The sequence below is a fragment of the Panthera onca genome, chromosome D2 (genome assembly GCF_046562875.1).
Source record: "Panthera onca isolate mPanOnc1 chromosome D2, mPanOnc1 haplotype 2, whole genome shotgun sequence".
NCBI lineage: Eukaryota > Metazoa > Chordata > Mammalia > Carnivora > Felidae > Panthera > Panthera onca.
Window position 1 is genome coordinate 55,432,674 of NC_138349.1, and position 26,518 is coordinate 55,459,191.

Consider the following 26,518-nt stretch of genomic DNA (forward strand, 5'->3'; position numbering starts at 1 on the left):
ACACCCTAAGCTACCACGGCATTTAGTACATTTATATGTCATCAGACATCCTCTTTTTTTTTTTAACGTTTATTTATTATTGAGAGACAGAGAGAGACAGAGCATGAGCAGGGAAGGGGCAGAGAAAGAGAGAAGGAGACACAGAACCCAAAGCGGGCTCCAGGCTCCGAGCTGTCGGCACAGAGCCCACTGTGGGGCTCGAACTCACGAACCGTGAGATCATGACCTGAGCCGAAGTCGGATGCCCGACCGACGGAGCCCCCCAGGCACCCCTCATTAGACATCCTCTTACGTGTTTTTGTCTCTGTAAGATTACCTTCTCTAAGGACAAGGCCTTGGTCTTAATCACCAGCATTTTACTGAATGTACCACAAACTGGGCTAAGGGCTTTACCCACCTGCATTGTTACACCTCACAATGACCCCACCCGGCCAATATTGTTTCTTGTCTCATAGAGAAGAAAACTGAGGTCCAGAGAGGTTAAGTCACCACCCAAAGCTGCACAGCTGGCCAGCGGCAGAGTCCGTTTGCTCTCTTCTACATGTCCAAGTCAGCTTAGAATCCCTGGGCCTTGCTCCATAGCTTTTCAGCAAATGTTTGCTGAAAACATTTGCAACTTTTTTTAAAAAAAAAAAAGTTGAGGGGCGCCTGGGTGGCTTGGTCGGTTACTCGTCCGACTTTGGCTCAGGTCACGATCTCACGGTCCGTGAGTTCGAGCCCCGCGTCAGGCTCTGTGCTGACAGCTCGGAGCCTGGAGCCTGCTTCGGAGCCTGTCTCCCTCTCTCTCTGCTCCTCCCCTGTTCAGGCTCTGTCTCTCTCTGTCTCAAAAATAAATAAACGTTAAAAGAAAAAAAAAAAAAAGAAAAAAGGAAAAAACAAAAAAAAGAATAAAAAAAAAAGTTGAGTAGATCAGGGCATGGTGCATCAGCTCCGGGCTTCGAAGGACAGGCAGAATTGAGTTAGGCTGAGAGCAGAAAGCAAACACTCCGGATCTAGTTAGAACAGTACAATGTGTGTGCGTTGAAGCGAGAGAAAAGAGAGACACAGACACACGCTCACAGGCACTGAATCGGCCCCTGGGCCGATCCGTGCGGAGGAAGCCAGCAGGTAAGTTGAGAAAGGCAGGTTGAGGCCAGGTGGGTAGCAGCCTTGAATGGCCAGCGAAGGCGGCTGAACTTGTTAGAACTTCAAGGACACGGCCGTCCCTGAGATCACAGAGGCCCTCCTTGACTCCTGGACCCGAGGAGACACCTGGCAGCATCTGACGTCTAACCTCACACCCATCCTCCAGCCCGAACATCCCGGACCCAGGGGTGCCTCCCCAGGGCACACCTGGAGGGCTGAGGGGGTGGCCCCAGGAGGACACGGTGGACGGGGAAGGAGCTGAAGGTCAGCGAGGCGGACACACGCCCCTAATGGATGTAGCGGAGCAGTGCCGCTGGGCACAGACACAGGCAAACACGTTTGAGCAAATTGGAACGCCATAAAAGTCTATTACAGCAAATCAAACAGCAGTCAGCATGACAGCCATTAGCCTGAAATGAATACACGGGGACTTAATGAGGTCTGTCGAGGCTGGCTTGGTGAATTAAGTTGCCAATTCTAGCAGGATTTCCCTTTTCTTTACGGACTTGAAAGCATCCACGCTGCCTCGTTAGGGCTTCGACAAGTGAATTGCAGGGCCTTTCACCCTGATAAAATGGATAATTACATGTAGAACAGCTTAGTGAGGGGAGAGGGCTGGGCAGGAGGGGAACCAAGAACAAACAAATCCAAACACACCTGTCTGGCTTCTCCCGAGCAGGGGCGGGGCCAGGGCAGGGGGGCGCCAGGAGGGATGAGGGGCAGGGCTGGGGGGCCGGGGACAAATGAGCTCCCAGAGAAAGCGGCAGTAACTGGCCTCGATCCGGCCTCCCACCGGCCCCCATTCCAGGCCTGAGGACGTGGGTCCCCGTGGGTCATGCCTCCAGGCAGCTGAGGATGGGCTGCCCTGGCACCTTTCAAGCTCAGGTGGGGAGGGCCACCGATGTCATCCTCCAGCGCTTGCTGTCACCCGGGGGACTTTGTTAAAAATGCAGAGCCTGGGCCCCGTCTTTCCAAACAACACGTTCAGAATTGCAGGGGTGCGGGACTATGCATCCTAACCAGTCCCCCAGGAACTTCTGGCGCGGCCTTCCGATTCATCCCTTCTCTAACACTCAGTACTACCGAATGTTCAACTACTGAGACAGTTCTCCCGTTTCTGTTTGCATCACTCCAGGGCTGGGGAGCTCAGTACATCTTTGGTAGGGTTGTGGCGGGGGGGGTGGGGGGGGGGTGACTGGGCAGTAGGTTTCCATATTAGAAACTTCTTTCTTCTGTAAACTTAGAATTTGCCTCCCTGTAACTTGCTCCTGACACCCATCGTTGTGTTCTGGGCACAAGAGACCCCCAAATTATCAGTGCTCCTAGGGGTGGGGACAATGAATGTTGAGGTGAGGGATGGGGTGCAGGTAGCTGGTGTGACCACAAGAGGAGCTCAGTAGATGGAAACAGCCCCTGGAGCTCGTTTGCCATCCCTTAAGGGATAATGAAGTATGGAAGGAGAAGTGGGAGCTTGTCCCGCTGGGATTCATCCTCAGACCACGGGATATGGGCCCAAGAAGGGATCTGGTCCACCTTCCCAGTTTAACAGCTGTTGGCATCGAAGCCAGCAGGGGCAGCAATAGGCCCAGAGTGTCACCCAGCCGGTCGCTGGCACAGCCAGGACAAAACCCCAGGTGTCTCGACGTCTTCCACGGTACAACACAGGGGCTCCGTGGCTCGCCTTGGCCAAATTCAGCTGGAAACCCACCTCCTCCAGGAAGCCTGCTGAGATTTCTCTGACCACTCTGGCAGTCCCCCAGCACTGACACCTCACGGGGTCTCCAGTGCCCGCCTCTGTCTCCAACTTGCATTTTCATCCCGTTCACATCTGTGGGGCCTCTGCCACATATCACACTTCTCAAGGACAGGGGCCTGAAGTTGCCAGGGTGACCTCAAGACCAGCAGGAGAGCCCCGCTCAATTCTGGGCCGGGAGCCAGCGGGCCCTTTGCTGGTACCCCAGCTGGGGCCTGAGTCAGGCAGCTAAGTGCTAGCTCGGGTGACCATACCGGGCCAGGGCTGGTCAGTGCCAAGCCACCTCGGGTCAGGAGTGGCCAGGCCTCCATCCAGCTGACACCACACCCGACCAGCCACACGGAGCAGCCCTAACTAGGGCATCGAGTATCGAGCCAAGCAGGTGACCTGGGGATGTTTACACGTGAGCAAGTAAACCCCACAGGACTTCCTCCAAGAACTGTGTGTCCTTGTAGCTGGCCTCTCTCAACCCACCCTCTCTTCATCAGATGGGCATCAGGCAGGCCACTTTATCCTGTCTGTCCTCTGTTTTTATTAGATAAGGAGGACTACGGCCCAGCGAGTTTAAGTGACATGCCCAGAGAGGTTAAGTGACGTGCCCGCAGAGACTCAGCAATCTGGAAGCAGAGCGGGGGGCTGGGCCTGGGGTCTCTTGCCTCCAGTTCCGGCTCTCGTCATTGCACATTCTTCTGGCCTCCCAGGTCTCTGTGCAGTGAGAGTCTGGCACAGCACCAAGCCCACAGCAGACACTCAATAAATATTTGTTAAATAGATGAATGACTGAAGAGGCTCTCTCCTTGGAGGCAGAGGCCTTTGGAGAATCCCAGGGGATTTCAGCAGGGCAGCGTTGGAGGTCACATCTCTCCTGGCAAGTGAGGGAAAGGCTGGCCTCAGCCCAAAGGCTGGGGAGGAGGGATGTGACCTGTCGTCCCCTTGCCATTGCTGCTGCCCGCTGCCCCCTGTGAGGGAAGGCAGAGGGCAGCCATGCCTGCCAGGATGGCAGCTGAGCAATGGGTCCAAGGCTCATTAACTCCGAGCCGTGCCCTTGGTTTCTGAGCCTGGGCCCAGAGTGCAGGCTGGCACGTAGAGCCCCTTAATTAAATTAGGGAGACTTCCAAATGAGAGGGGGCCCGGAGCCAAGCTGCAGTCCCGGACACATTGGCCACAGCTCAGGGCACTGTGTCCCCATGCTTGGGACCGCGGGCTCTCCTCCTCCTGTCCTACCCCATCAGGGGAAGGGCGTGGGAGCCTCTGGTGTGTTCTCACCCACACATTTGTCCTCACTTCCCGCCATCTGGCACAAGCATAGGACAACTGGCTCACAGCTGAGCAAGGAGGGCCAGGAACAGGAACGTGGGGGGCACGAGATGAGGTCTCTTCATCACTAAGGCTGCCCTCAGAGAATCAGGAGGCTCAAAGTCAAAGCTGTGTGACCTTGGGTAAGTCACTGTTCCACCATGAGCCTCAGTTTTCTCATCCACAAACTGAACAGATACTTTCTAAAGACGCTTCTAGGTTCCTGACCCCGTGACATAGAATACAAAGGGGCTGGAACTCTAATGCCGTGGTGCCGACCTGCCTGTCTCCAGTGGATTCCATCTCTCAACGTTCCCATGCCAACCCTTTACTGCTGCCGCCCCACCCAGAGCCCCGAGGGCAGGCCTGAGGGACACCCGGTAGAAGCTCTTTACCCCACCACCTTCAAGGTCTTTGAATTGCTAACTGCCAGCCCAGAAGACTGCCATCAGTCACGGGGAGAGGGACAGTAAGCGACGAGAACCCTAGTACCATCGGGAGCCAGCAGCCAGCTTATTAATGAACCGTTTGTAATGCAATAATTTGTACTTCTCAATTACCAGCAATGGCTTGGTTTTACATGTATGCGCTCATGCAAACACAGAGTACACAGACGACCCAAAGGAGCAGAGGCCCAGGGAGACAATGGGGCTCAAGCATAAGGCTAGGGAAAGAGAGTCCCTTCCTGGAGCCACCTGCTTCCTGTGTCCTGGGGGTGGGGGGGACCCGTTCTGGCCACAGCAAGAAAGCCTGGGGTCAGGCCTGCCAACCCAAGTGACCAAGGCCCGCACTGGCTATGAATGGAAGGAAAGAGGTCACACTGCCCCTCCCATCTCTTGTCCTGTCCCGCCTCCAGCTGGAGTGGTGGGTCTCGTCCAAGGCAGGCCTGCCATCAGACCTAAGGCTACCACCACCCCTTCTCCTTGAGCAGCAGGCGGGTCCCTACCCTCAGAGATGCTGGCATAGCAACCTGCCCAGAGCCGGTGCCCCAGCTGAGGCGCGGGCAGGAGAAGTAGAATGCAAGATGCCCTTTCTCCAGCTCCAGCCTATTCCCAGGTGGCCCTGGACCGACCACGTGCACCCCACCCCGTGTCCTTCAAGCGTGACGCTGGGGGCTCCTACCTCAGGGATGCGGACGCTGTAGGGCTGATTGTGAAACGTGGGCGCGTTGTCATTCACGTCCCCGACCTGGATGTTCACCTTTCGCGTGATCACCTGGCAAGAGAAGGGTGGGGATTTACTGTCTATCTGCATAGGCCTCAGCCTCTTTCCACCCAACAGCTGGGGACCCTGCCTCCTAGGGCAGCAGGGGCTGCAGGAGACACTCACCCCCTGGTGGTCGCTGACAGAGAACTCCACTGTGAACTCAGACTTGGTCTGAAAGAGAAGACAGGGAGGGGGAGAAGGCAGAGTTAGAGAGAGGCGCCCTGAGCTCCTGAGTCCTGGGCCCTGGGCTCTAACCCGGGCTATGCTTCTAAATCGCTGTGTGCTCTTGAGCAAGTCACTAGACATCTCTGTGGCCACTTCATCAAATGTAAGGAGAAAACAAGGGTTGGGGTTTTCAAACTCATACCTTAATTTGCTAAGGGCTGCTTGTCAGCCGTTCCCGCATCTCTGGAAAATGTCCTTTAGGGGAACATTTGCTCTTGGGGGTAGACTTGTGCATACTCTGAAGCGACCGTTCTATGGGTCGTTGTCCTTCCTACCCATCCAGTGTTGCCCCTTGTTTGGGGACACCCCCAACTAACCCCATTCCCTGGCCCTGGAAGGAGGACACCATTTAGGCAGGAAAATGCTACTTGAAGGTGAGAATGGGGCCTCAGAGGAAAGCCCCTTAAAGATGAGGAGCCACTCTCCCTCAGTGTCTGCCTCCGCCCCCAGGAAAGGACTAGGGTAGGCTTATGGCCAGGTCATACCTCTCTGTCCAGCGGCTGCCGCAGCCACACCACACCTGTGTCAGGCTCCACGGCAAAGAAGCGGGAGGCCTCCTCCCCAGACACGCCAAACACCAGTGGGTCGTTGTCCATGTCTCGGGCCAGCAACTGGGTCACAGAGGAACCTGGAAGAGCCATGGGAGAGATCAGAGGGCAAAAATGGGAGGTTGGTCCTCGCTCAGGTGGCTGAATCCTAGCGGGAGAAGCCACCCAGAAGACCGCCAGCAGGTGATTACTGTAAGAGCCCGGTGCATCTCTGGGCTCTGACTCAGGCTACCTGTTTCCATCATGGCCACTCAATACTGTGTATGTGTTTGTAACTGAGAAGTGTCATTCACCACGTTTTACGTGTGTAACAGACAACTGTGACCTGTGCCTGTCCCCCCTTTTCTGATTTTAATTTGGAGACCCCCTTCTCCGAGTGGCTCAGATGGGGGGCCAGCCCTTCAATTCTTTTGTTCCAGGATGGGCACATATCTCAGCCTTAGCCAATCAAAGCATTCCATCTCCCTAGTCACACTGATTGGTTCAGGGAGGAGCATGTGACCCCAGCTAGCCAATCAAAGCCAGCCCTGGGATTTGTGCTGGAACCACTGGGAAGGAGGAGCCTTCCTTCCGCTGGGGTTGCTAAATTGGCCCCGCTGGCAGCCATCTTTGGCTTGCCCAGGAAGAGACTGTCTGAGAATGAGGCCAACAAGGAGAAAAACAGAGCCAAATGGTGCACAGAAAAATGGCTCCTGAAAGTTTGAGGGTGTGCAGACAGCTGTGCCCGATATAAGCTGTAACCTCTGGACTTCTCGGCTATATGGGCTAATAAATCTGCCTCCCCCCCTTCTTTTTTGTTTTTTCGTTTGAGTCAGACGAGCTGGATTTCTGCCTTTTGCAAACGGAAGCACCCTTTCTAATTCAGAATATATTACAAAACTTGGCATTCACCCAACAGTGACCAGGTGCTGGCCTTGTGCTAAGTGCTGGAGTACACAGAGGTTAGGAAGATGTGACCCAGCCTCAAAGAACTCCAGGCTAGGACTGGCTTTAGGTGAGGTTTCTGTTCCCAGGAAGAGGACTGAGGCTGTCCATCTTCACCAGGAATCACAGCCCTGGCCAGAAGCCCCCAGGATGCCTGGCCTACAGCGATAGCGTAGGGCATCTTCTCCCGGCGATCACAGCCCTCTCTAGGTAGCCTTCAGTCAGGGTACGCAGCCCCCCTGGTTTGTCTGGGATGGAGGTGGAACACATACTAAAACCATGAGGTCCCAGACAACTGGACTGGCTGGCCACCTTAGTTTCAGGTGGTCCTCAAGCCTCCAGGAACTGTACGAAATGTTGAGAGTACAGTATCGCTTTCTGCAGAAAGGATCTATAGTCTTCGCCTGATTCTCAAAGGGGTGGCTAGATTAGAATCATGGCTTTGGGCCAATCACTGCTTTTAAAGCCTCAGTTTCCCCTATAAGATGGAACAGATATGCTTTCTTCCCAAATACAGATTCTTATGTTTACTGAATAGCTCTGATCATCAAGCTAAGCGAGAAAGGATTGCAAACTCTGGGACTGTCATCTAGAAAAGAACGCTAATGAGCTTTTCTAAAGGACAGTTCTAACGTGACAATGACAACTAAGGTTTCTGTGCCCTAACCACATTCTAGACAGTGGGCTAACGGGTTTCCGTGGACTTTCTGATTCGATCCTTACTGCTATTCTCCCCATTTAACACATAAGGTAACAAAGAGTGTTTAAGTAATTAACCATGGCACACAGTAAATGGCAGAGCTGGAATTCAGATCCTAGGCATTCTGGGTCCAGAGCCCATGTTTCTTCCCACGACCCTACACATCTCAACACTTGATATGTGAACTCCAGATGCAGGATTTCTATGAACATGACCCTATCAGACCCTAACCAGAAGCCGAACACTTGGAAAAGGAAGACACTGGGCAATCACTGGGCTCTTAGGATATAGCAGACACAGTGCTAGGCTCATTCACATGGGTTCTCTCATGAAATCCACCACCACCACCCCCAGAAACTCTGTTTAGTAGCCATTATTCTACCCATTTTACAGACTAGGAAGTTGAGGATCAGCGAGGCAAAGTGTCCTCTCCAAGGTCACACAACACAGCAGGATATGGCAGCATCCAAGATAATGGGAGAAGGTGAGAGGTAGGAGGAGGAGGAGGAGGAAGAGGAGGAAAATCATAGAACAGAGTTGGAATGACCTCAGAGACATTTTGGAGAGTCCAGATCCAACCTTCCCATTTTAAAGATGGAGAAGCTGAAGGCATTTAGCTAGCTGCTCAAAGTACAATGGTGGGAAAAAGAGTCAGTCAACTAGAACCCAAGTTTCCAGACTCCCAGTACAGTGCTCTTTCTGGATGAGGAAGGAGGAAGAAGTCATCGATAGACCAAACACCTCACAAGGCATCTATATTGTTCAATGGCAAGCAATTGTTTCATTTTTTTTTTAATTTTTTTTTTTGCATTTATTTATTTTTGAGAGACAGAGAAAGAGCACAAGTGGGGGAGAGGCAGAGAGAGAAGGAGACACAGAATCCGAAGCACGTTCCAGGCTCCGAGCTGTCAGCACAGAGCCCGATGCTGGTTTTGAACTCACACACCGTGAGATCATGACCTGAGCCGAAGTCGGATGATCAACCGACTGAGCCACCCAGGCGCCCCGCGATTGTTTCATACTAAAATAAATGGGAATGTTTTGGAACACAATCTAACAGTTTATTTTTTTTTTTTTGAAGAGAATTTTTTTTTAATGTTTATTTATTTTTGAGAGAGAGAGCATGAGAAGGAGAGAAGCAGGGAGAGGGGGGACAGAGGATCTGAAGCAGGCACCGTGCTGACAGCAGAGAGCCCAACGTGGGGCTCGAACTCACAAACCATGAGATTAAGACCGGAGCCGAAGTTGTATGCTCAAACCAACTGAGCCATCCAGGAGCCCCCGTCTAACAATTTATTTTTAAAGACATAACCTAAAGCAATAAAAGAATTTCCAGCCTCCCCCTGACTTCTAGGCATACCCATATCCTTTCCATTACCCTCAAGTGTCCTTTAATGGAAAAGTTTGAGGAACACTGACCTACTTCCCAATTTCTTGGGGAGATTCCCTATGAGGACAGGTCCTGTCTGTCCACTACGAGTCCATGGCAGCCCCCTGGAGTGAACACTTCACTTGCCAACCACCTTCAGGGGCCAGCCCAGGTGGGGAATATGGGACCAAGCTCTCTGGTAGCCGAGGGGATTCTGGAAAAGACCACACTGGCCCTCTAGCCAAGGTCAGATGACTCGGTCTGATATCCCAAATGGTTCTCTCGGGCCTGGTGCTCAGGCCCTTCCAAGAAGGGGGGCACTGGGCAGGACATGGATGGGGCCATCAACTGCTGTCACCCACCCTATAATTTCCCGGACTTTTATCCATTTTCCCCTCAATTATGTGCTGCTCAAAATGGTCCTTTTCGGCTTCCTCGCAGGCTCTTGCCTGCTTATGCCTTCTTTGTGTCCCAGGTAATTGCTAGTGACCTTTTCTAAGTGTACTAATTAAAGGTGCCAATTTAATATTATATTTAAGACAAGACGCCCCGCAATTTTCCAGCTGGGCACATGCTCCCCCGCCCAGGGCTGTTCTGCTACTCTGTAGAAGCTGGGCCTCGCTTTGGCTTCTCCTGGACACGGCATTCATTTCTCCAACAGGGAGGCTTCTAGCAACCTCTGCACCATTCACCCAGGAAAGAGGCCAATCTATGGGGCCCAGCCCCAGCCCAATGGCCCTAGAAGCGGCCACTCAGGAGAACCATCCCGGCTATGGGACCATGGGGTACACATCCCACATTCTACGTTTGTTTCCTGGCAATACACCCTGCGACTCAGGCTTTGGAATACCTGGAGTTTGGCTTTGTTTTGTTGTACAACTGGGATAAAATACATCGTTAACCATTTTAACGCATACCATTCAGTGATATCGGTACATTCACAGTGTGGCCCGACCACCACCACCATCTGCTTCTAGAATATTTTCCTCATCCCCAAGGAAACCCAAACCCACGAAGCAGTCACTCCCCGTTTCCTCCCTCCCCCGGCCCTGGCAACCACTAACCCACTGTCGGTCCCTCTGAATTTGCCTGTTCTGGATATTCCATATACATGGAATTATTTGAGATGTAGTCTTTGGGTCTAGCTTCTTTCACTCAGAATAAAGTTTTCAAGGTTCACCCTGTTGTGACACGTAATAGTACATTAATCCCTTTCCATGGCTGAGTAACATCCCATCGTATGGAGATACCACATTTTGCCTATCCGTTCATCTGCGGACGGACGTTTGGGTTGTTTCCACCTTTTGGCTATTGTGAATGGCACTGGTATGAGCAGTTGTGGACAAGTTTTTGTTGGAACACTTGTTCTCAGCGCTTTTTGAATACGTACCTAGGAGTAGAATTGCTGGGTCCTATGGTAATTCTACACTTCACTTATTAAGGACCCACCAATTATCTTCCACAGCAACTGCACCAATGATATGGTGCATCCCACCAGCAAGGGATGAGGCCTGGAGCTCCTTCCAGTGGGAGGAAGGACACTCGGTGATTCACCGGGGCTGGGCGCCTCCTGTACGGTGGAGAGATGGGAACCGGGCAGTGCTCCCTACCCGATGCTACCGGTACCCTGCCCGCTGGGCCTCAGCACATCCCAATGTCACACACGCCAGCCAGACCTCCAAATGCCAGCCTGGGGACCCTTTGCCTGAGGGTTCTGGCCTTCTGGCCGCAGCGCTCAAAGAATGACTGAGGCAAAGCCACGGATGAAGAGTTGGCAGATAATGGTTCCCGCTCCCTCACCCCTCGGGGGCTGGTGCAGAGGCTGCATGATACGCTGGCTCTCTGAGTTCCCCATCGGGACTCAAGCTCCAGTGGCCCTCAGAGCGGGGGCGGGGGGGGGGGCAGGGTGTCTAGCTGGTCAAGCTTCTTCTCCCTGTCTCACCTCCTCGCTCCCCACCTACGCTTTCCAGAATCCCTTCCCAACAAACGGTTTGCACTTCAACCCTCATCACAAGGCTTTGGGGGGAACCCACATAAGATACCCCCTAAAATTGCGGCAACAGCATCATCCAGAAGCCTGTAACAAGACAGATGTCCAGGCCCCGCTCACTCCGCTGGCCCGAGGAGAGCCCAGAGTGTGAACGTTTAAATAGCAGCCCCGCTCTCCCTACAAGAGACCCTGCCGCACAGCCAGGTTAGGAAGTCGGGGGACTGGTTTATAGCAGGGTGATATTCAAATATTTAACAATGGGCACAGTATAGGCATCAACCGATCAGAAAGGATGCCGGCCGTAAACAAGCAGACCGGCGAGTACTGCCTGTAAGTCAGCCTGGTTTATGGCTCACATTTTAGATGCAGAGAAAAGCTTCTCGGGCCCCAGGATGATTTAAAGGCTCAGTCTTCGGGCTCTTGGCTCAATCAGTGCTGCGGGAGGACTCTCTGTTCTTGGCACCCGCCCCCACCCCCCGCCCCGGCCCCACGGGGAAAGGTAACTCAGCAAGGCTAGCCCCTCTCCACTCTGTGCCAGCCCAACCCGGAGTCGGGGGCAAGCCTAACCTCATGGGTAGAAAGCAGGACTTTGAAGACCTGAGATTCCTGGACACCCATGCTCACAGCAGCATCATTCACAGCAGCCAAAAGGTGGAAGCAGCCAAGTGTCCATCGATGGAAGGACGGATAAAGAAAATGTGGTGCATACATATAACGGAACGTTATTCAGCCTTAAAAAGGAAGGGACGCTGTGCTCAGTGAAGTAAACCAGCCACACAAAAGACAAACACTGGATGGTTCCACTTACATGAGGGACCGAGTGTAGTCAAATTCACAGACTCTGGAAGTAGAAGGTTGGCTGCCGGCGGCTGGGGGGGAGGGAGGAATGGGGGGCTGTTGTTCAGCGGGTACAAAGTTTCAGTTTTGCAAGATGGAAAGAGTTCTGGAGACTTGTTACATAACCACGGGAATGCACTGAACGCTACTGAACTGTACGTTCAAAGGTGGCTAAGGTGGCAAATCTTCCGTTACGTGGATTTTACCACCATTAAAGAATTTAAAACCAAAACTTAAATCGGATTATGTGCAAGGCCCTAGCGATCTGGCCTGAGACACCTCCCACCGCATCACACACAGGCCCCTGGACTTGCCCCTCCCTGGCCCTTCCTTCTGTTCCTGAACAGTTTGTGGCTGCCCCAGGGCCTTTGCCCCGGTTGTGCCTTCGGCTGGGAGTGTCCCTACCCTGGCAGCTTCCTCACTATACACCTCTCGGTCCAAGGGCTACCTTCTCAGAGAGGCCTTCTCCAACACTCGATCATACAGAGAGGGCCTATCTAAAGAGAAGCCCCGTCACTCTGTGTCCCTGCACCCCGTGTCACGGTCTTCACGGCTCTCCCTGCTCGGAGCTGATTTTGTTTGCTCACCTGACCTGTAGACTGCGTGCCCCAGCCCCCTGCCTGCCACACAAGCCTACCCACGTCGGCTCCATGGGGTGCGGCCTGGCACCAGGTCACGTTCCCTGTTGTACCTCCGGGGGCTGGCATCTTAGGGGCGCTCAATCAAGAGCTGCTGGGTGAACAAACGAGCCCTGCCAACTGCCAGAGGTCCTATGCAACAACAGTCCCCAAAGTTGTGTAGATCTGTGAGCCACAAGGAAGGGAGAGAGTATATAGCCAGTTAATTCCTAATTATGTATACTAACGGACAGGAAAAAGCATGGCTAATCAAAACCTAACAATGCCCAAACCAGTAGTGCTTGGATGCAGGCAGAATCATAGGGAGACACTGGCTGGGGGCCCAGTGTCTCAAGAAGTAGATCTGTACCCGATCCTTTATGGCAGTGTACCCCAATCTGGGGCCATGTACTCTATCCTGTGACGCTGTACCCCATCCAGGGGTAATGTACCCTATCTTGGGACCATCCTCCCCATCCTGGGCCATAGACCCCATCCTGGGGGCTGTGTACTGCATCCTTGAGGCCAGGGACCCCATCCAGGGGCCCTGGCTGGGGTAGCGATCCACTCAGTAGGCTACAAATGCGCCTGGGAGGCACAGGCTGGCGACACATCCCCCCAGTGGCCTCAGCCCCTCAGCAGGAGGCCACGTCCGTCTTCCTGGCAAGGGCTGGACAATCACAGCTCTCCCTGCAGCCGTGCTGGGCCCACGCCGCTCGCCGAGATGACTGCTATTACTATTACTGTTATTTGCACCGAGGGGCACAGGCTGGGGGTGGCGTGTCAGGCACTCCCGGAGAGCTGTGAGTTTCGCCTGCCAGACGAGGGGCGGGCCAGAAACTTAGGCAGGCCCGCGGTAGCAGCAAGGCTTGGTGCTTATTCTGGACGGGGGAAGGTGACAGCTGTCGGCTCTCTGAACACGGACAGGGTGCCACAGGATGGAGGGAGGGCAGAGAACACTGCACTCCTCCCGGCGGCAGCCTCCTCCTGCAACAAACCCCCGCCTGTGCTGCCCCCGCTCTGAGTCCTCCCGTGGCGCCCGCAGAATTCAACGCACTCCTTCCCCAGACAGCCGACGCCCTCCCAACCTGTGCTCAGCCCCCTGGCCAGTCACATTCCTGCTGCGTCCTTGGGGCTCCGCCCGCCAGGCAGCTGCCCTCCCTCAGGCACACTGTGGTCTCCACGCTCCTATGCTGTGCGGCTGTTCCTTCAGCCTGGAAGGCCGCTCCTCCTTGCCACTGCCCCTCAGTCCCAGTCATCTGTAGATGAGTGCCTCAAATGCCACTCCGGTCACACAGTTCTCTCCCCTCGGCGCTCCCTGGGCTGCCGTTTGTACCTCCGTGCAGCACAGCACGGCCATCGCCCCTTGAAGACGGAAGCTGATGTCCTGGGACGTGTTTGGCAAACCTCCCCACCCCTCCAGGATTAACTGTGGCGCCTCTCCTGAGGCCAAGGAGCTAGCCAGTTCCTTCCCTTGCCCAAGCAGACGCTGCTCATCGATCGTGGCTCCCGTTTCTGTTGCCATAGTCAACTCCAGAACCCCTTGCAACCCTTGGTCGTATGCAGCCACTGCTGGCCAATCTGCAAAGGCGTGTGAAAGCAAACCTAAAAGGACTTCTCATCAGCCCTGACCTACTGGCCCTTCCCATCCAGGGGCCACAGACCTTGCAGTCGGCTCCTACCAGGCTCGGGGCAGCAAGAAGGGACAGAATCAGACGTGGAGCCTTGGGACGAGCTCAGAAACCAGGGCTAGTCACGGCCGAAGTGAGAACCAAAAAGACAAAGCCCCCCATGGTGCAGCGGGAGAAGCAGGGGTCCTGGCAGGGACAGGGCTGTGCCCTGGCGAGTGGCGGAGTCGAGGAGCAGCAGATGACGGGCCCTGACCCCAGATTACAGGCCATGGGTTACGACCAGGTCTTTCTGAGAATAACCACCCTCCCTTCCCCATCGCCACGGGATCTGCCGCACAAGCCCCAAGCCCACCCTTCTCCTCCTGGTCCGGGGGGCCCAGCGGCACTGGTGTTGGTCTCTGTCACAGCCAGGGGCTCCTGCCTCTCCCCCAGGACGAGCCCCCCAGAGCCTGGGCTGGCCTTGGAGCCTACAATCTCATTTGTCTCTCCTCTGGGATCAGACAGGCCTGTTAAGAGTCTTGATTCCTGCGGATAATCTCATTTGTCTTAGGTTCACCCTCCCCATTCTTCTGCCTTCAGTCAGGCTCCTTCCTCCTCATACCCCCCTCCCCACCCCAGGGGCCTGAACTTGGTTTGACCTCCGAGGAGCTGATTTTTGTTTTGGGTGTTTGTTGGCGGGGTCCTAGGCCCTGCTCTATCCCCCCCAGGGGAAGCCAGAGTGAGCCTTGACACAGACCCCCCCCCTCTCCTGAGAGGCAGGTGGCCCCCCGGCCTGCCTCTGCTGACCCGCTTCCTCACTCGCATCAGAAAACCCTTGCTTTGGATAAAGGGAACCGTCTGTCTGCAAAACCCATGGCCATGTTCTGCCTCTCCTGCAGCTCGGTCCCCTCAGAGCAGATGGCACGAACGGTCAGGCAGAAAGGAAACCAGCACTCACGGAGCATCTACTGGTTGCCAGGCGCCATGCCCAGTGGTTTTCGTTCATTCCCACTGCCATCTATTTCTCACCGTGACCCCACAGAGAGGGACTAGCGTCCCTACTATGCAGATGAGAGAAGCGAGGTGCGGAGGGGTAAAGGGACTGACCCAAGGTCCCACAGCTAGGAGGTGGCAGCACGAGGATTTGAACTCTAGTCGGTCTGACTCAGAATTCATCGTCCCTCCACCACCCTCATGGCTTCTATCGCAAAGCCTTGTATCCAAGCCCTAATCTGAGAAGCTAAGCATTGCCCTCTGCTCATCCGCCAGAGACCGACCCCCCCAGACCCCCTCCGTGTATTAGGCCCCTCCATAGTTTAGGCCGCCCTGGACCCCTGGGTGACTGGGCTGGGCCGAAGAGGAGTACCCTTGAGGCAGAGACTGTGGGCCCCCCCTCCTCCATCACCCTGCCACAGCCCGCTTGTCACCAGCTAGCAAGATGGCGAGTCCCTCGTGAGAGTCAGAGAAGGGATGGCTGGCTCACCTGGGCGCGCAGGAGTCCGAGGGCCAAGGGGACAAGCTAATTCAGCAGAGAAGGAGACATTAAGCAGGGCGGGATGATAGAAACCAGAAGTTTCAGCGGCAGGGAAGAGGAGGAGCGACCTGTCGTTGTTGTTTTAAAGCAATAAAGCCCAAGAGGAAAGATCAGACATAAAAATATTTGAGGGACGTGGCCCCGAGTCTCAGAAACTCAGAGCTCTTCCTCTTCTGGCACAAGAGAACAAATAAAATCATCATTGCCAAGGGCTGCCAGGCCCAGAGGCAGCCATCAATGTGCTCTAAGCCCCTGTAACCTTATGAGTCACAGAGAGGTTCAGTTACTTGCCTAAAGTCACACAGCTAGCATATGACAGAAGTGGGATTGTTCAGCCACCCATCTAATCCCCGGTGACGCCATCTACAGTCCTTCATTCATTCACTCCGCAAACGCTGCCTAGCACCTGCTCCGTCCTGGGCGCTGGTGATACAATAGTGAACGAAACGGACAGAAGTCCCTGCCTTCCTGGAGTCGACATTCCAGTGGACAGAGCTACAGACATTACATGCTTTTCCTGGCCTCTCACAGGCACACGGGGGAAGCATGAGCCAGGGGTGTGGGGTTTGGTCACAGTCCATATGTACGAAGAACCCCATTCCTACCCTTTGCCCTGGTTCACGCATGGGCTGTGACCCCCAGGATGAGCACTTGGCAGGGGAGTGAGGACACGGGACACAGGATCAAAGGGCACAGAAGACAGTTCGAGAGGAAGACGGCCTCGGTGAAACCCCTCTAAATAAGACAGAGAGAAGCAGTCAGACATAGAACTGACACGGCTGCCTCGGTCGGTGCTCACAGCAATGACCTCCTGTGTGATGTGGGGCACTCATTCCCCTCTCTGAGCTCCCTTTCCCCGCTGACGCCACGATGGAGCTGAAGAAAACGGCGAAAGCACACAGGTCCTTGGGGAGAATCCATTCCAAGCCCGGCAAATGGGCCAGGGGTTCGTGTGCCACCCCCGGTCGCGGCTGCACGGGCACTGTATGGGGAAGGATCTCGAGGCTGCGTGGGTTCAGCAGGAAGGAACACTGTGATCCGTTAGACACCTGAGGTGAGCAGGGGACGGGGGGTCAGCTGTACATGCGCCACACTCACATCCTCGATGAGGCCAGTGAAGTCATTTTACAAAGGAGAAAGCGGGGCCGGGCATCTCCGTGCCGAGTCCGCGGCCACCCAGCTAACGGCGACAGGTGGCAGGGCTGAGTGAGACTCAGATCAGTCTTGGGCTCCCAGTACCCTTCCCACCACACCACATTAAAGTCCCATCCAGTTAGGGGCGCCTGGGTGGCTCAGTTGGGTGAGCATTGACTCTTGATTGCAGCTCAGGTCATGGTCTCGTGGTTCGTGGGTTCGAGCCCTGCGTCAGGCTCTGCACTGACATTGTGGAGCCTGCTTGGGATTCTCTCTCCCTCTCTCTGCCCCTCCACCACTTGTGTGCTCTCTCTCTCGCTCTCTCTCTCTCTCTCCCTCTCTCCTCTCCATGTCTTTCTCGAGTAAATAAACATTAAAAAAAATTTTTTTTAAGTCCCATCCAGTTAAAATACCTACAAGACTATGGTCCCGTTTGCCACACCATGTACAAGGCCATGTGCAAGGCACTGTGGAGGAGAGAAGGGCACAGACACCCCAGCCCCATCTGGCAAGGCTTCCCATACTGGTCGAGAAACCCGGGGTATCTCTTCACCTGTCAGGCCCGACAGCCAGGGTCTGGGCTGGACTGGATACTCCTTTCTGCGCAGGAATAGCAGCCTGAACAAGAAGTAGCCATGAATAAAGGGACTCCAGAATGCTCTGTTTGACCTTCCTGAGTCCTTGCTTCTTCCGCTCCCAGGCCCAGGGGGGCTGAAGTCCTGTCACAGGGGCCGGGAGAGCCAAGCGGTAGTTACCAGATTTAATAACAGTGATAATAGTGGGGTGGGTATTTTTTTTTTCCCCTTCTCCTGAAACTTTTCAATTCATTGAACTGTTCAATTAACTTTACAAAAGGAAATGTGGAAAAATGACAGCAAATTGAACTTGACATTATCATTAAAATAAACAGAGCACTGCAGGCCTTTAAAGGCTCACAAAGAGATTATCCAAACATTTGTAGGCACGTGCTGACTCCTTCCTGCTCGCAGGAACCCTGGCACTCTCCCTCCTGCCCAAGCCCGTGCCCTAGTCAACGCTCACACTCCCCTGGCTCTGAATGAGGCCGTGGTTACACCCCCCGTCACCAGCCCCTACCCCCAGTGTGAACACGAAGGTGGGGGCCAGGCTCTGCTAACCAGCTGTTATCTCCGGCGTGTCCCTTCCCTCTCTGGCCAACGACGGGAAGTCCAGTGGGTCTCAGGCCTGGCTGCACGCCAGATTCCAGGTCCTAGTCATTTAAAATTCTTTTCAAAGGGAATTTGAACCTTAAGGTCTGACTTCAGAATGCCAGCCCCTCCTGTGCCCCATCCCTTAGCCAGAGCCCAAGGCCCAGAGGCTCCTTTTCTACCTCCCAACGGCAAGAAAAAATACTCAGAAACTAAGAATGGTGTCACGGGGAAGCAGGTGAGAAAGACACCCTTCCCCTCACCCCTGCTCCACCTCCCACTCACCACCGCGAAGGAGGCCAGAAAAGTCCCTCCAGAAATCACTTCCTCTTTGAGGAGACTCATAATTACCCACAATGATCACAGCACCATTCATTTTGCCCTAAAATTAATACATCACGTTGAGAATGATATCGCGCTAATTTATCACAAGATTTATGAAACTTGCACTTTTTCTAATGAGATTTATGCAAATGCTGCTCTTGACACTGTTTGTGTTTTAAAAAGTTTTGATAGGGAAGCGGGGGTCCAGCCCAGCTGGCTGAGGTGCCACCTCTGCTCAGGGGCCGGAGGGGAAAGGCTCTATGGTGGCTCCTGCCCTCGGAGGACCCCAGGTGAGCAAGCACCTTGGCCTTCCCACTGGGCTCCTCCCTCAGTCCCATCTCTCCCCGGATACACCCTTCCTCATCCGGAGCCAGCCCTCCCTGCGGGTGCCCCTGCCACCTCAGGTGGGGAGACCCTTACAGGTGGTGGGGTTGCTTCTCTGCGATGAGCAGGGATCTCTCTCACCCAATCAGAAGCCTCCAGGACAGCATATCACCCGCCCAGGCATGAGACAAGAGAGGCACATAGGAAGCAAAATTCAAGATGGCACTCACTCTCAGGTGCTGACCCTATACTTGTACAAGTCTCAGAGTGTCCCCTAAAATGTTGTGCCCTGGGTGCCTCTCCTGCCTCACCCTAGGCCCCACCTTGCCACTAGCTACCATTTACTGAGCACCTGTTGTATGACAGGTACTCTGTTAAGCACTTCACACACACGGTCTCATTTACTATTTGCCACAGACCTGTGAGAAAGGTATTCCCACCCTCAAATAAAGGGACTGAGTCTCAGAGAGGTTTAGCAATTTGCCCAAGATCACACAGCTAGGAAGAAGTGGAGTCAGAATTCAAAGGCAGGTCCATCTGACCCTGAAGACAACGTTTTTATTCAGTACTGACTCCAAATGAGTCACAGAGGACTTCCCTCTTCTGGGAGTTTAGTAATACTATATATCGAAGAGTCATAGCCCACATACTCAGTGACCCAGAACAGAGATGAAAATCAGGAAATTAGCCCCAAAGGTCTTTGGGCAGCTAAAAGTCATAGCACAAAATCCGTACACTAAATTTTTTTTTCAATATATGAAATTTATTGTCAAATTGGTTTCCATACAACACCCAGTGCTCATCCCAAAAGGTGCCCTCCTCAATACCCATCACCCACCCTCCCCTCCCTCCCACCCCCCATCAGCCCTCAGTTTGTTCTCATTTTTTAAGAGTCTCTTATGCTTTGGCTCTCTCCCACTCTAACCTTTTTTTTTTTCTTCCCCTCCCCCATGGGTTCCTGTTAAGTTTCTCAGGATCCACATAAGAGTGAAAACATATGGTATCTGTCTTTCTCTGTCTGGCTTATTTCACTTAGCATCACACTCACCAGTTCCATCCACGTTGCTACAAAGGGCCATATTTCATTCTTTCTCATTGCCACGTAGTACTCCATTGTGTATATAAACCACAATTTCTTTATCCATTCATCAGTTGATGGACATTTAGGCTCTTTCCATAATTTGGCTATTGTTGAGAGTGATGCTATAAACATTGGGGTACAAGTGCCCCTATGCATCAGCACTCCTGTATCCCTTGGGCAAATTCCTAGCAGTGCTACTGCTGGGTCATAGGGTAGGTCTATTTTTTATTTTTTGAGGAACCTCCACACTGTTTTCCAGAGTGGCTGCACCAATTTGCATTCCCACCAACAGTGCAAGAGGGTTCCCGTGTCTCCACATCCTCTCCAGCATCTATAGTCTCCTGATTTGTTCATTTTGGCTACTCTCACTGGTGTGAGGTGATATCTGAGTGTGGTTTTGATTTGTATTTCCCTGATGAGGAGCGATGTTGAGCATCTTTTCATGTGCCTGTTGGCCATCCGGATGTCTTCTTTAGAGAAGTGTCTATTCATGTTTTCTGCCCATTTCTTCACTGGATTATTTGTTTTTCGGGTGTGGAGTTTGGTGAGCTCTTTATAGATTTTGGATACTAGCCCTTTGTCTGATATGTCATTTGCAAATATCTTTTCCCGTTCCGTTGGTTGCCTTTTAGTTTTGTTGATTGTTTCCTTTGCTGTGCATTAGCTTTTTATCTTCATGAGGTCCCAGTAGTTCATTTTTGCTTTTAATTCCCTTGCCTTTGGGGATGCATACACTAAATTTTAAGACCATTATGAAAAACAGAGATAAGGTCAGGTCCGCCTCAGAGCCTGTTTACTCTTGCTTTATATACAATTATAATAAGGTTGTTCTTTGTTTTTTGTTTTTTTGTTTTTTCAATTCATAGAAATCTCAAGCAGGGACATGAACAATGATAAAAAGCAATAACTTCTGCTGCTCACAAGAGGGAAAGATCAAAACTTCCTGAAAAGTGAGAACTTAAAATAATCTGAGTCCCTCCATTAGTTCCTGTCAATGAGTGTATCATCATAGATCATACACATTGTCATAGAGTGCTGTTCATCGCGATGTTCAATGATGTTCCAAGAAAGTGCTAAATCCTGAGTCATTCCTATGTAAGAAGGCAGGTACATATATAATAGATCTTATGAATATTCCATACAAGTCATTATAATTAAAAGGAATGCTTCCCAAAGTGTATTTCATGAATCATTAATTCCCTAAGATGCTAATGGGTACTCCATGAAAATGCACTCCTTGGTCAAAAAGGTCTAGGCAACACTGCATTAAAGAAATGTAAACAGGGTTCCTTCCTGCAGGACCTCTCAGAGCCTTTCTTACATTAACATGCATTCTGAAGCTGCACAGGTGGTAGAGAAGATACAGCTTTCCCCAGATGAGTGGGTAGATGGAAGGAATCATGGATGGGTGGATGGGTGGGTGGATGAATGGATGGATGGAAGGAAGGAAGGAAGGAAGGAAGGATGAACAGATGGATGGATGAGTGGGTGGATGGAAGGAATCATGGATGGACAGACGGATGGACGGATGGATGGGAGGAATGATGGATGGATGGATGGATGGATGGATGGGTGGATGGACGGATGAGCAAATGAACAAATGAGTAAAAGAACAAATAAATGAATGAGCTGTTCTCATTCAAGGAGCATATGCAAATCTCTTTTATGGAGAGGAACACATGACTGCAGAGTCTGGGACCACTCCTCCAGATGAATCAGCCCCTCATCCCACCAGGTTATAAGTCACTGTTTCATGATGAGGGAACTGGGGCCTCCTTAGCTGGACATCAGGTGAGCTGCTTTTTACTCATGCCAAATCCTAAGCACCTGACACACTGAGCTAATAATCATAACTCTAAACATGTGGATGATGCCCAACACTCAGAAAGTACATTCCCGGCCATTCATTCCAGGTCCTTTGCACCACAGCCCCAGGCAGTGGGCTGCTAGTGGCTACACACTCTCTTAATGGCAAAGGGACTACAGTTCAGCACAGCTAAATGAGGAGTCCAGAGTCATCCAGTGTGGGCTCCTGGAACTGGAGTCAGACACCCAGTTCCCACTCCTGGCCCCATCTGTGGAACCTAAGCAAGTCTTGTCACCTCACTGACCTCTTTGCTGCCTCAGACTGTTATGGCAAGGGTCATAAGAAAACATAAGAGGAAGTACTTCATAAATCCAGACATCCCAAAGAGGCTTCAATTCCCCCACAGCTGACCCCAACCAAACCACTTCAGACACTCTAGCCGCTGATCTTCTGGTCTGAATCTACTGTCTGACTAGGAGCACCTTGAAGGCAAAGACTGTGACTCTTGTTCCCAGCTCTATGCCCAAAGCCTTTCACAGTGCCTGGCCTGGGTCTGCCCTTTGGTCAGTGTCTGTTAAACAAATAAGTGAGTGAGTGAATGAAGGAATGAATATATGAGTGAATGAATGAATGAATGAATGATGAATTACTGTGTAAACACAATGTGATTTGATTCTATAGTTTGGAGTTTGGTTTTTCTATTGCTAAAAAGCCATTCGAAGGACTCCATCCCCAGTCTCTACTAAGGCACATCCCAAGGACTATCCTGATGTTTTTGTTTTGAGGGGCAGAGAGCCTTCCCAGTGGGCAAACTGTCTGGTGCCTGTCTGACTGGGAAGGATGTTCTTTAATTAGGTCTGTTTAGTTTTTAATTAGGCAGAGAGGAAGTGTGTGGAGTCCTGGGGGGTCCTCTGTCCATTGGAATCAGGGTTCTTCCTCCTAGTCCCCTGTGGGCAGAGTTGGAAGAGCTCAGGTCCCACATCATCAAAATGGTGTATGCTAGTGGGTTGGAGGTTGGAACGAGTGAGTGAAGACCTAGGGTGGGCTGCAGAGGGGTCTCCTTGCCAGTTAGCCAAGGAACTTCCCAGAGACTTTTTTAGCCATACTTCATGGTTCTCAGTACTGCCCCCTCCCCCACATTCTCTGCATGTTGGGGGTGGAATTCACTCTGGAAACTTGTGGGTAAGACTCTGGCCTCTCTTGTCTCTCTCTCTCTCTCTCTCTCTCTCTAGCTGGGTCTTCGCTCTTAAACTGTTTTCTGAAATCTGCTTCAAGAGGCCTAGAAAGGGAGGCGGAGAACATGTGCCTCATGCCCTCTAGATCCTTCTGTATTTCACTGCAGACTTGGTATGGGCCAGGTGACCAGTGCCCAGCAGACCATTTCCCCACCAGAGAAGGTCAGAGAGCATAGCAGGATGCCAGTGAAAATATCCTATCTCCAACCAAGCAAATGAAGGAAGTACCGGCTGTCTTCCCACCCCCACCTAACGAAGGCTGACATGGCACTCTGTGCAGCTGGGCACAATGAAGCAAAGAGCCCCTGAATGGGCTTCCAGGGGGTTGTAGTGGCCAGGACTGCCCCCCACCCCATAATGCTCCAGTGGAGAAGGGCGTCCTCTGGCTCCAGTAAGAATCACAGACTGTCAGAGCTGGATGGGGACTCAAATATCATGAAATGCCCTCAGACTGCTTATAGGGACATGGAGGCCCAGGGTGGGTGGGGCTGGACAAGGTCCCATATACAGTGACAGAGTCAGGACTAAAATCTTGCTCTCCTTTGTCACAGTTAAGTGTTTTCCTTCCTCATCTCTTCCAAAATGTATCTCCCACTACCTACCAACTTTGCTGTATACCCTTCTACCCACAAATTGTACCAGATATATCAAGAGAATCATAGTAAACAAAATGTGATATTTCTGGTTGTATCATAAAAGAAGGGCATAGACTGTGACCCTACTTTAGGTTGTAAAAGAAAAACCAACTCCTCCAACAGCAGCTCAGTCAAATGAACCACCACCACTATGGTTCAGTCAAAGTCCTTCTTTGGTAAATGGGTGCCAAGGCTAATGTCATGTTTGGAGAACCTGATTCCAACTCTGTGCCCCAAACTGTGCAAGTATGTTTACTTGATCGGGGACCTCAGGTGACTGGTGTTTCCTAGGGATGTGCCATTGTCAGAGAATCTAGAGGTGCCCAAGTGATGGCCTTGGCCAGGACTAGCACCTCTCCAAGGTGGCTCCTGCTGGGGACGCAGTGTTGGCGGTGGGCGGGGTGGGGGGGAGCCTCACCAACAAGCACAGTCACAACAGTTGCAGCCACCCTGGAGGCCAGCCCTGCCTACCAGTGTACCTGCATCAGTCATAGCCCAGCCATAGAGAAGGGCACTCACAGCCTACACAGGAAATAACCCTGAACCACCTGGTTCTGGTGACCAAGAGGACTGTGTTTCTGGGCCCCATGGGACACCTTCTAAATAAAGCCACTCCTTCAAGACCAGGGGACATAGCTGATCTGACTAATACATAGAGAAAAAAAAACCCACAGAAATTCAGGTAAAATGAGGAAACAGAGGAATGTGTTCCAAATGAAAGAAAAGGATAAAACCTTAGAAAAAGAACTAAACAAAACAGAGATAAACAATCTACCTGATAAAACTTCAAAGTAAAGGTTATAAATATGCTCACTGAACTTGGGAGAAGAATGGATAAACACAGTGGAAACTTCAAGGAAGAGATAGAAAATATAAGAAAGAACCAATCAGGGCTGAAGAATACAATAACTAAAATGAAAAAAATACACTACTGGGAATCAGTGGCAGATTAGAGAATGAAGAAGAATGAATCAGTGATATGGAAGACAGGATAGTGGAAATCATCCACACTGAACAGCAAAAAGAAAAAAAATTAAGATAGTTTAAGGGACACGACATCACTAATAATCACATTATAAGGCCCCAAAAGGGAAAGAGAGAAAGAAAGCAGCAGAAAACTTATTTGAAAAAATAGTAGCTAAAAAACTTCCCTTACCTAGGGAAAGAAACATTCAGGTCCAGGAAGCTCAGACAGCCCCAGACTCAAGATGAGCCCAAAGAGGTTCACACTAAGACATAGCAATTAAAATGTGAAAAATTAAACATAAAAAGAAAGAATCAACAGCAAGAGGAAAAAAAATAGTTGTGTACAGAGGAATACCCATAAGACTATCAGCTGATTTTTCAGCAGAAATTTTGCAGACCAGAAGGGAGTGGCATGATATATTCAAAATGCTTAAAGGAAAAAAGTTACATCCAAGAATACCCTATCCAGAAAGGTTATAATCTTCAAAATTGAAGGAGAGATAAAGAGTTTCCCAGACAAAAGTTAAAGGAGGTCATCACCACTAAACTGGCCTTACGAGAAATGCTAAAAAGACTTCTTCAAGCAGAAAAGGCCATAACTAGAAGAAAATTATGAAAGAAAAAATCTCTCCCTGGTAAAAGCAAATGTAGAGTAAAGGTTAACCACCTATTAAGCTAATATGAAGGTTAAAAACAAAAGATGTAAAATCAATTCTGTCTACAAAAATTAGTTAAAGTAGATACAAAATAAAAAGATGTAAAACATGATGTTGAAAAGATGAAGCATGGGGGAGGTGGGAAGTAAAAATGTAGCACTCTTACAATATGTTCCAACTCAAGCAATCATCAATTTATAATGGACTTCTATGTATAGGGTGTCATACATGAACCTCATGGTAACCATAAACCAAAAACCTATAATAAATACACGCAAAAATAAAGAAAAAGGAATCCAAACATGACACTGAAGAACATCATCAAATCACAAGGGAAGAGAGGAAGGTAAGAAGAAACAGAGAAGAACTACAAAACAAGTAACAAAATGGCAATAAGTACACAGCTGCCAATAATTACTTTAAATGTAAATGGACTAAATGCTCTAATCAAAAGACATAGGGTGACTGAACTAAGAAAAAGACTCATCTATATGCTGCCTACAAGAGACTCACTTCAGACCTAAAGACAATGCAGACTTAAAGTGAAGGGATGGGAAATGAAAAACATCCCATGCAAATGGAAGTGAAAAGAAAGCTGAGATAGCAATACTTAATACCATACAAAATACACCTTAACAGGACAGTAACAAGAAACAAAGAAGGGCATTACATAATGATAAAGGGGTCAATCCAACAAGAGGGCCTAACAGTTGTACATATCTACATAACCAATATGGAAACACGTAACCATATAAAGCAAGTATTAACAAATATGCAGGGAAAAATCAACAGCAATACATAATAGTAGGGGACTTTAACACCCCACTTACATCAATGGGTAGATCATCCAGACAGAAAATCAATAAGAGAAGAGTGGCCTTAAATGACACATTAGATCAGATGGACTTAATAGATGTACAAAGAACATTCCATCCCAAAACAGCAGAATACGCATTTTTTCCAAAAGCACATGGAAAATTCTCTAGGATAGATCATATATTAAGCCATAAAACAAGTCTTGATAAACTTGTGAAGACTGAAATCATATCAAGCATCTTTTCTGACCACAATGCTATGAAACCAGAAATCAGTTATGAGGAAAAAAATTGGGGAAAAATCACAAACACATAAAGGCTAAATAACATGCTACTAAGCAACCAATGCATCAAGAAAGAGATCAAACAGAAGTTCAAAAAATGCCCTGACACAAATTAAAATGGCAATGTTACAAAAACTATGAGAGGCAACAAAAGCAGTTCTAAGACAGAAGTTCATAGTGATACAGGCCTACCTCAAGACACAAGGAATATCTCAAATAAACAATCTAACCCTACACAATAAGCAGTCACAAAAAAGAGAACAAAGTCCAAAGTTAGTAGAAGGAAGAAAATAATACAGATCAGAGCAAAAATAAATGATATAGATGCTAAAAAAAATAAGAGAAAGACCAATGAAA

General features: G+C 50.8%; 1 protein-coding gene across 4 annotated transcripts in view; it reads right to left on the minus strand.

Annotated features, from left to right (window-relative positions):
* Positions 1-26,518, minus strand: part of CDH23 (cadherin related 23) — a 414,296-nt gene that overhangs the window by 284,293 nt on the left and 103,485 nt on the right. For all 4 annotated transcript variants that reach the window (XM_078434342.2, XM_078434344.2, XM_078434341.2 and 1 more), the window contains exons 4-6: positions 6,091-6,233; positions 5,504-5,551; positions 5,297-5,389 (exon numbers count right to left, since the gene is read on the minus strand). In XM_078434342.2, the coding sequence (XP_078290468.2) occupies positions 5,297-5,389; positions 5,504-5,551; positions 6,091-6,233 (284 nt within the window). The remainder of the gene's footprint in view (positions 1-5,296; positions 5,390-5,503; positions 5,552-6,090; positions 6,234-26,518) is intronic.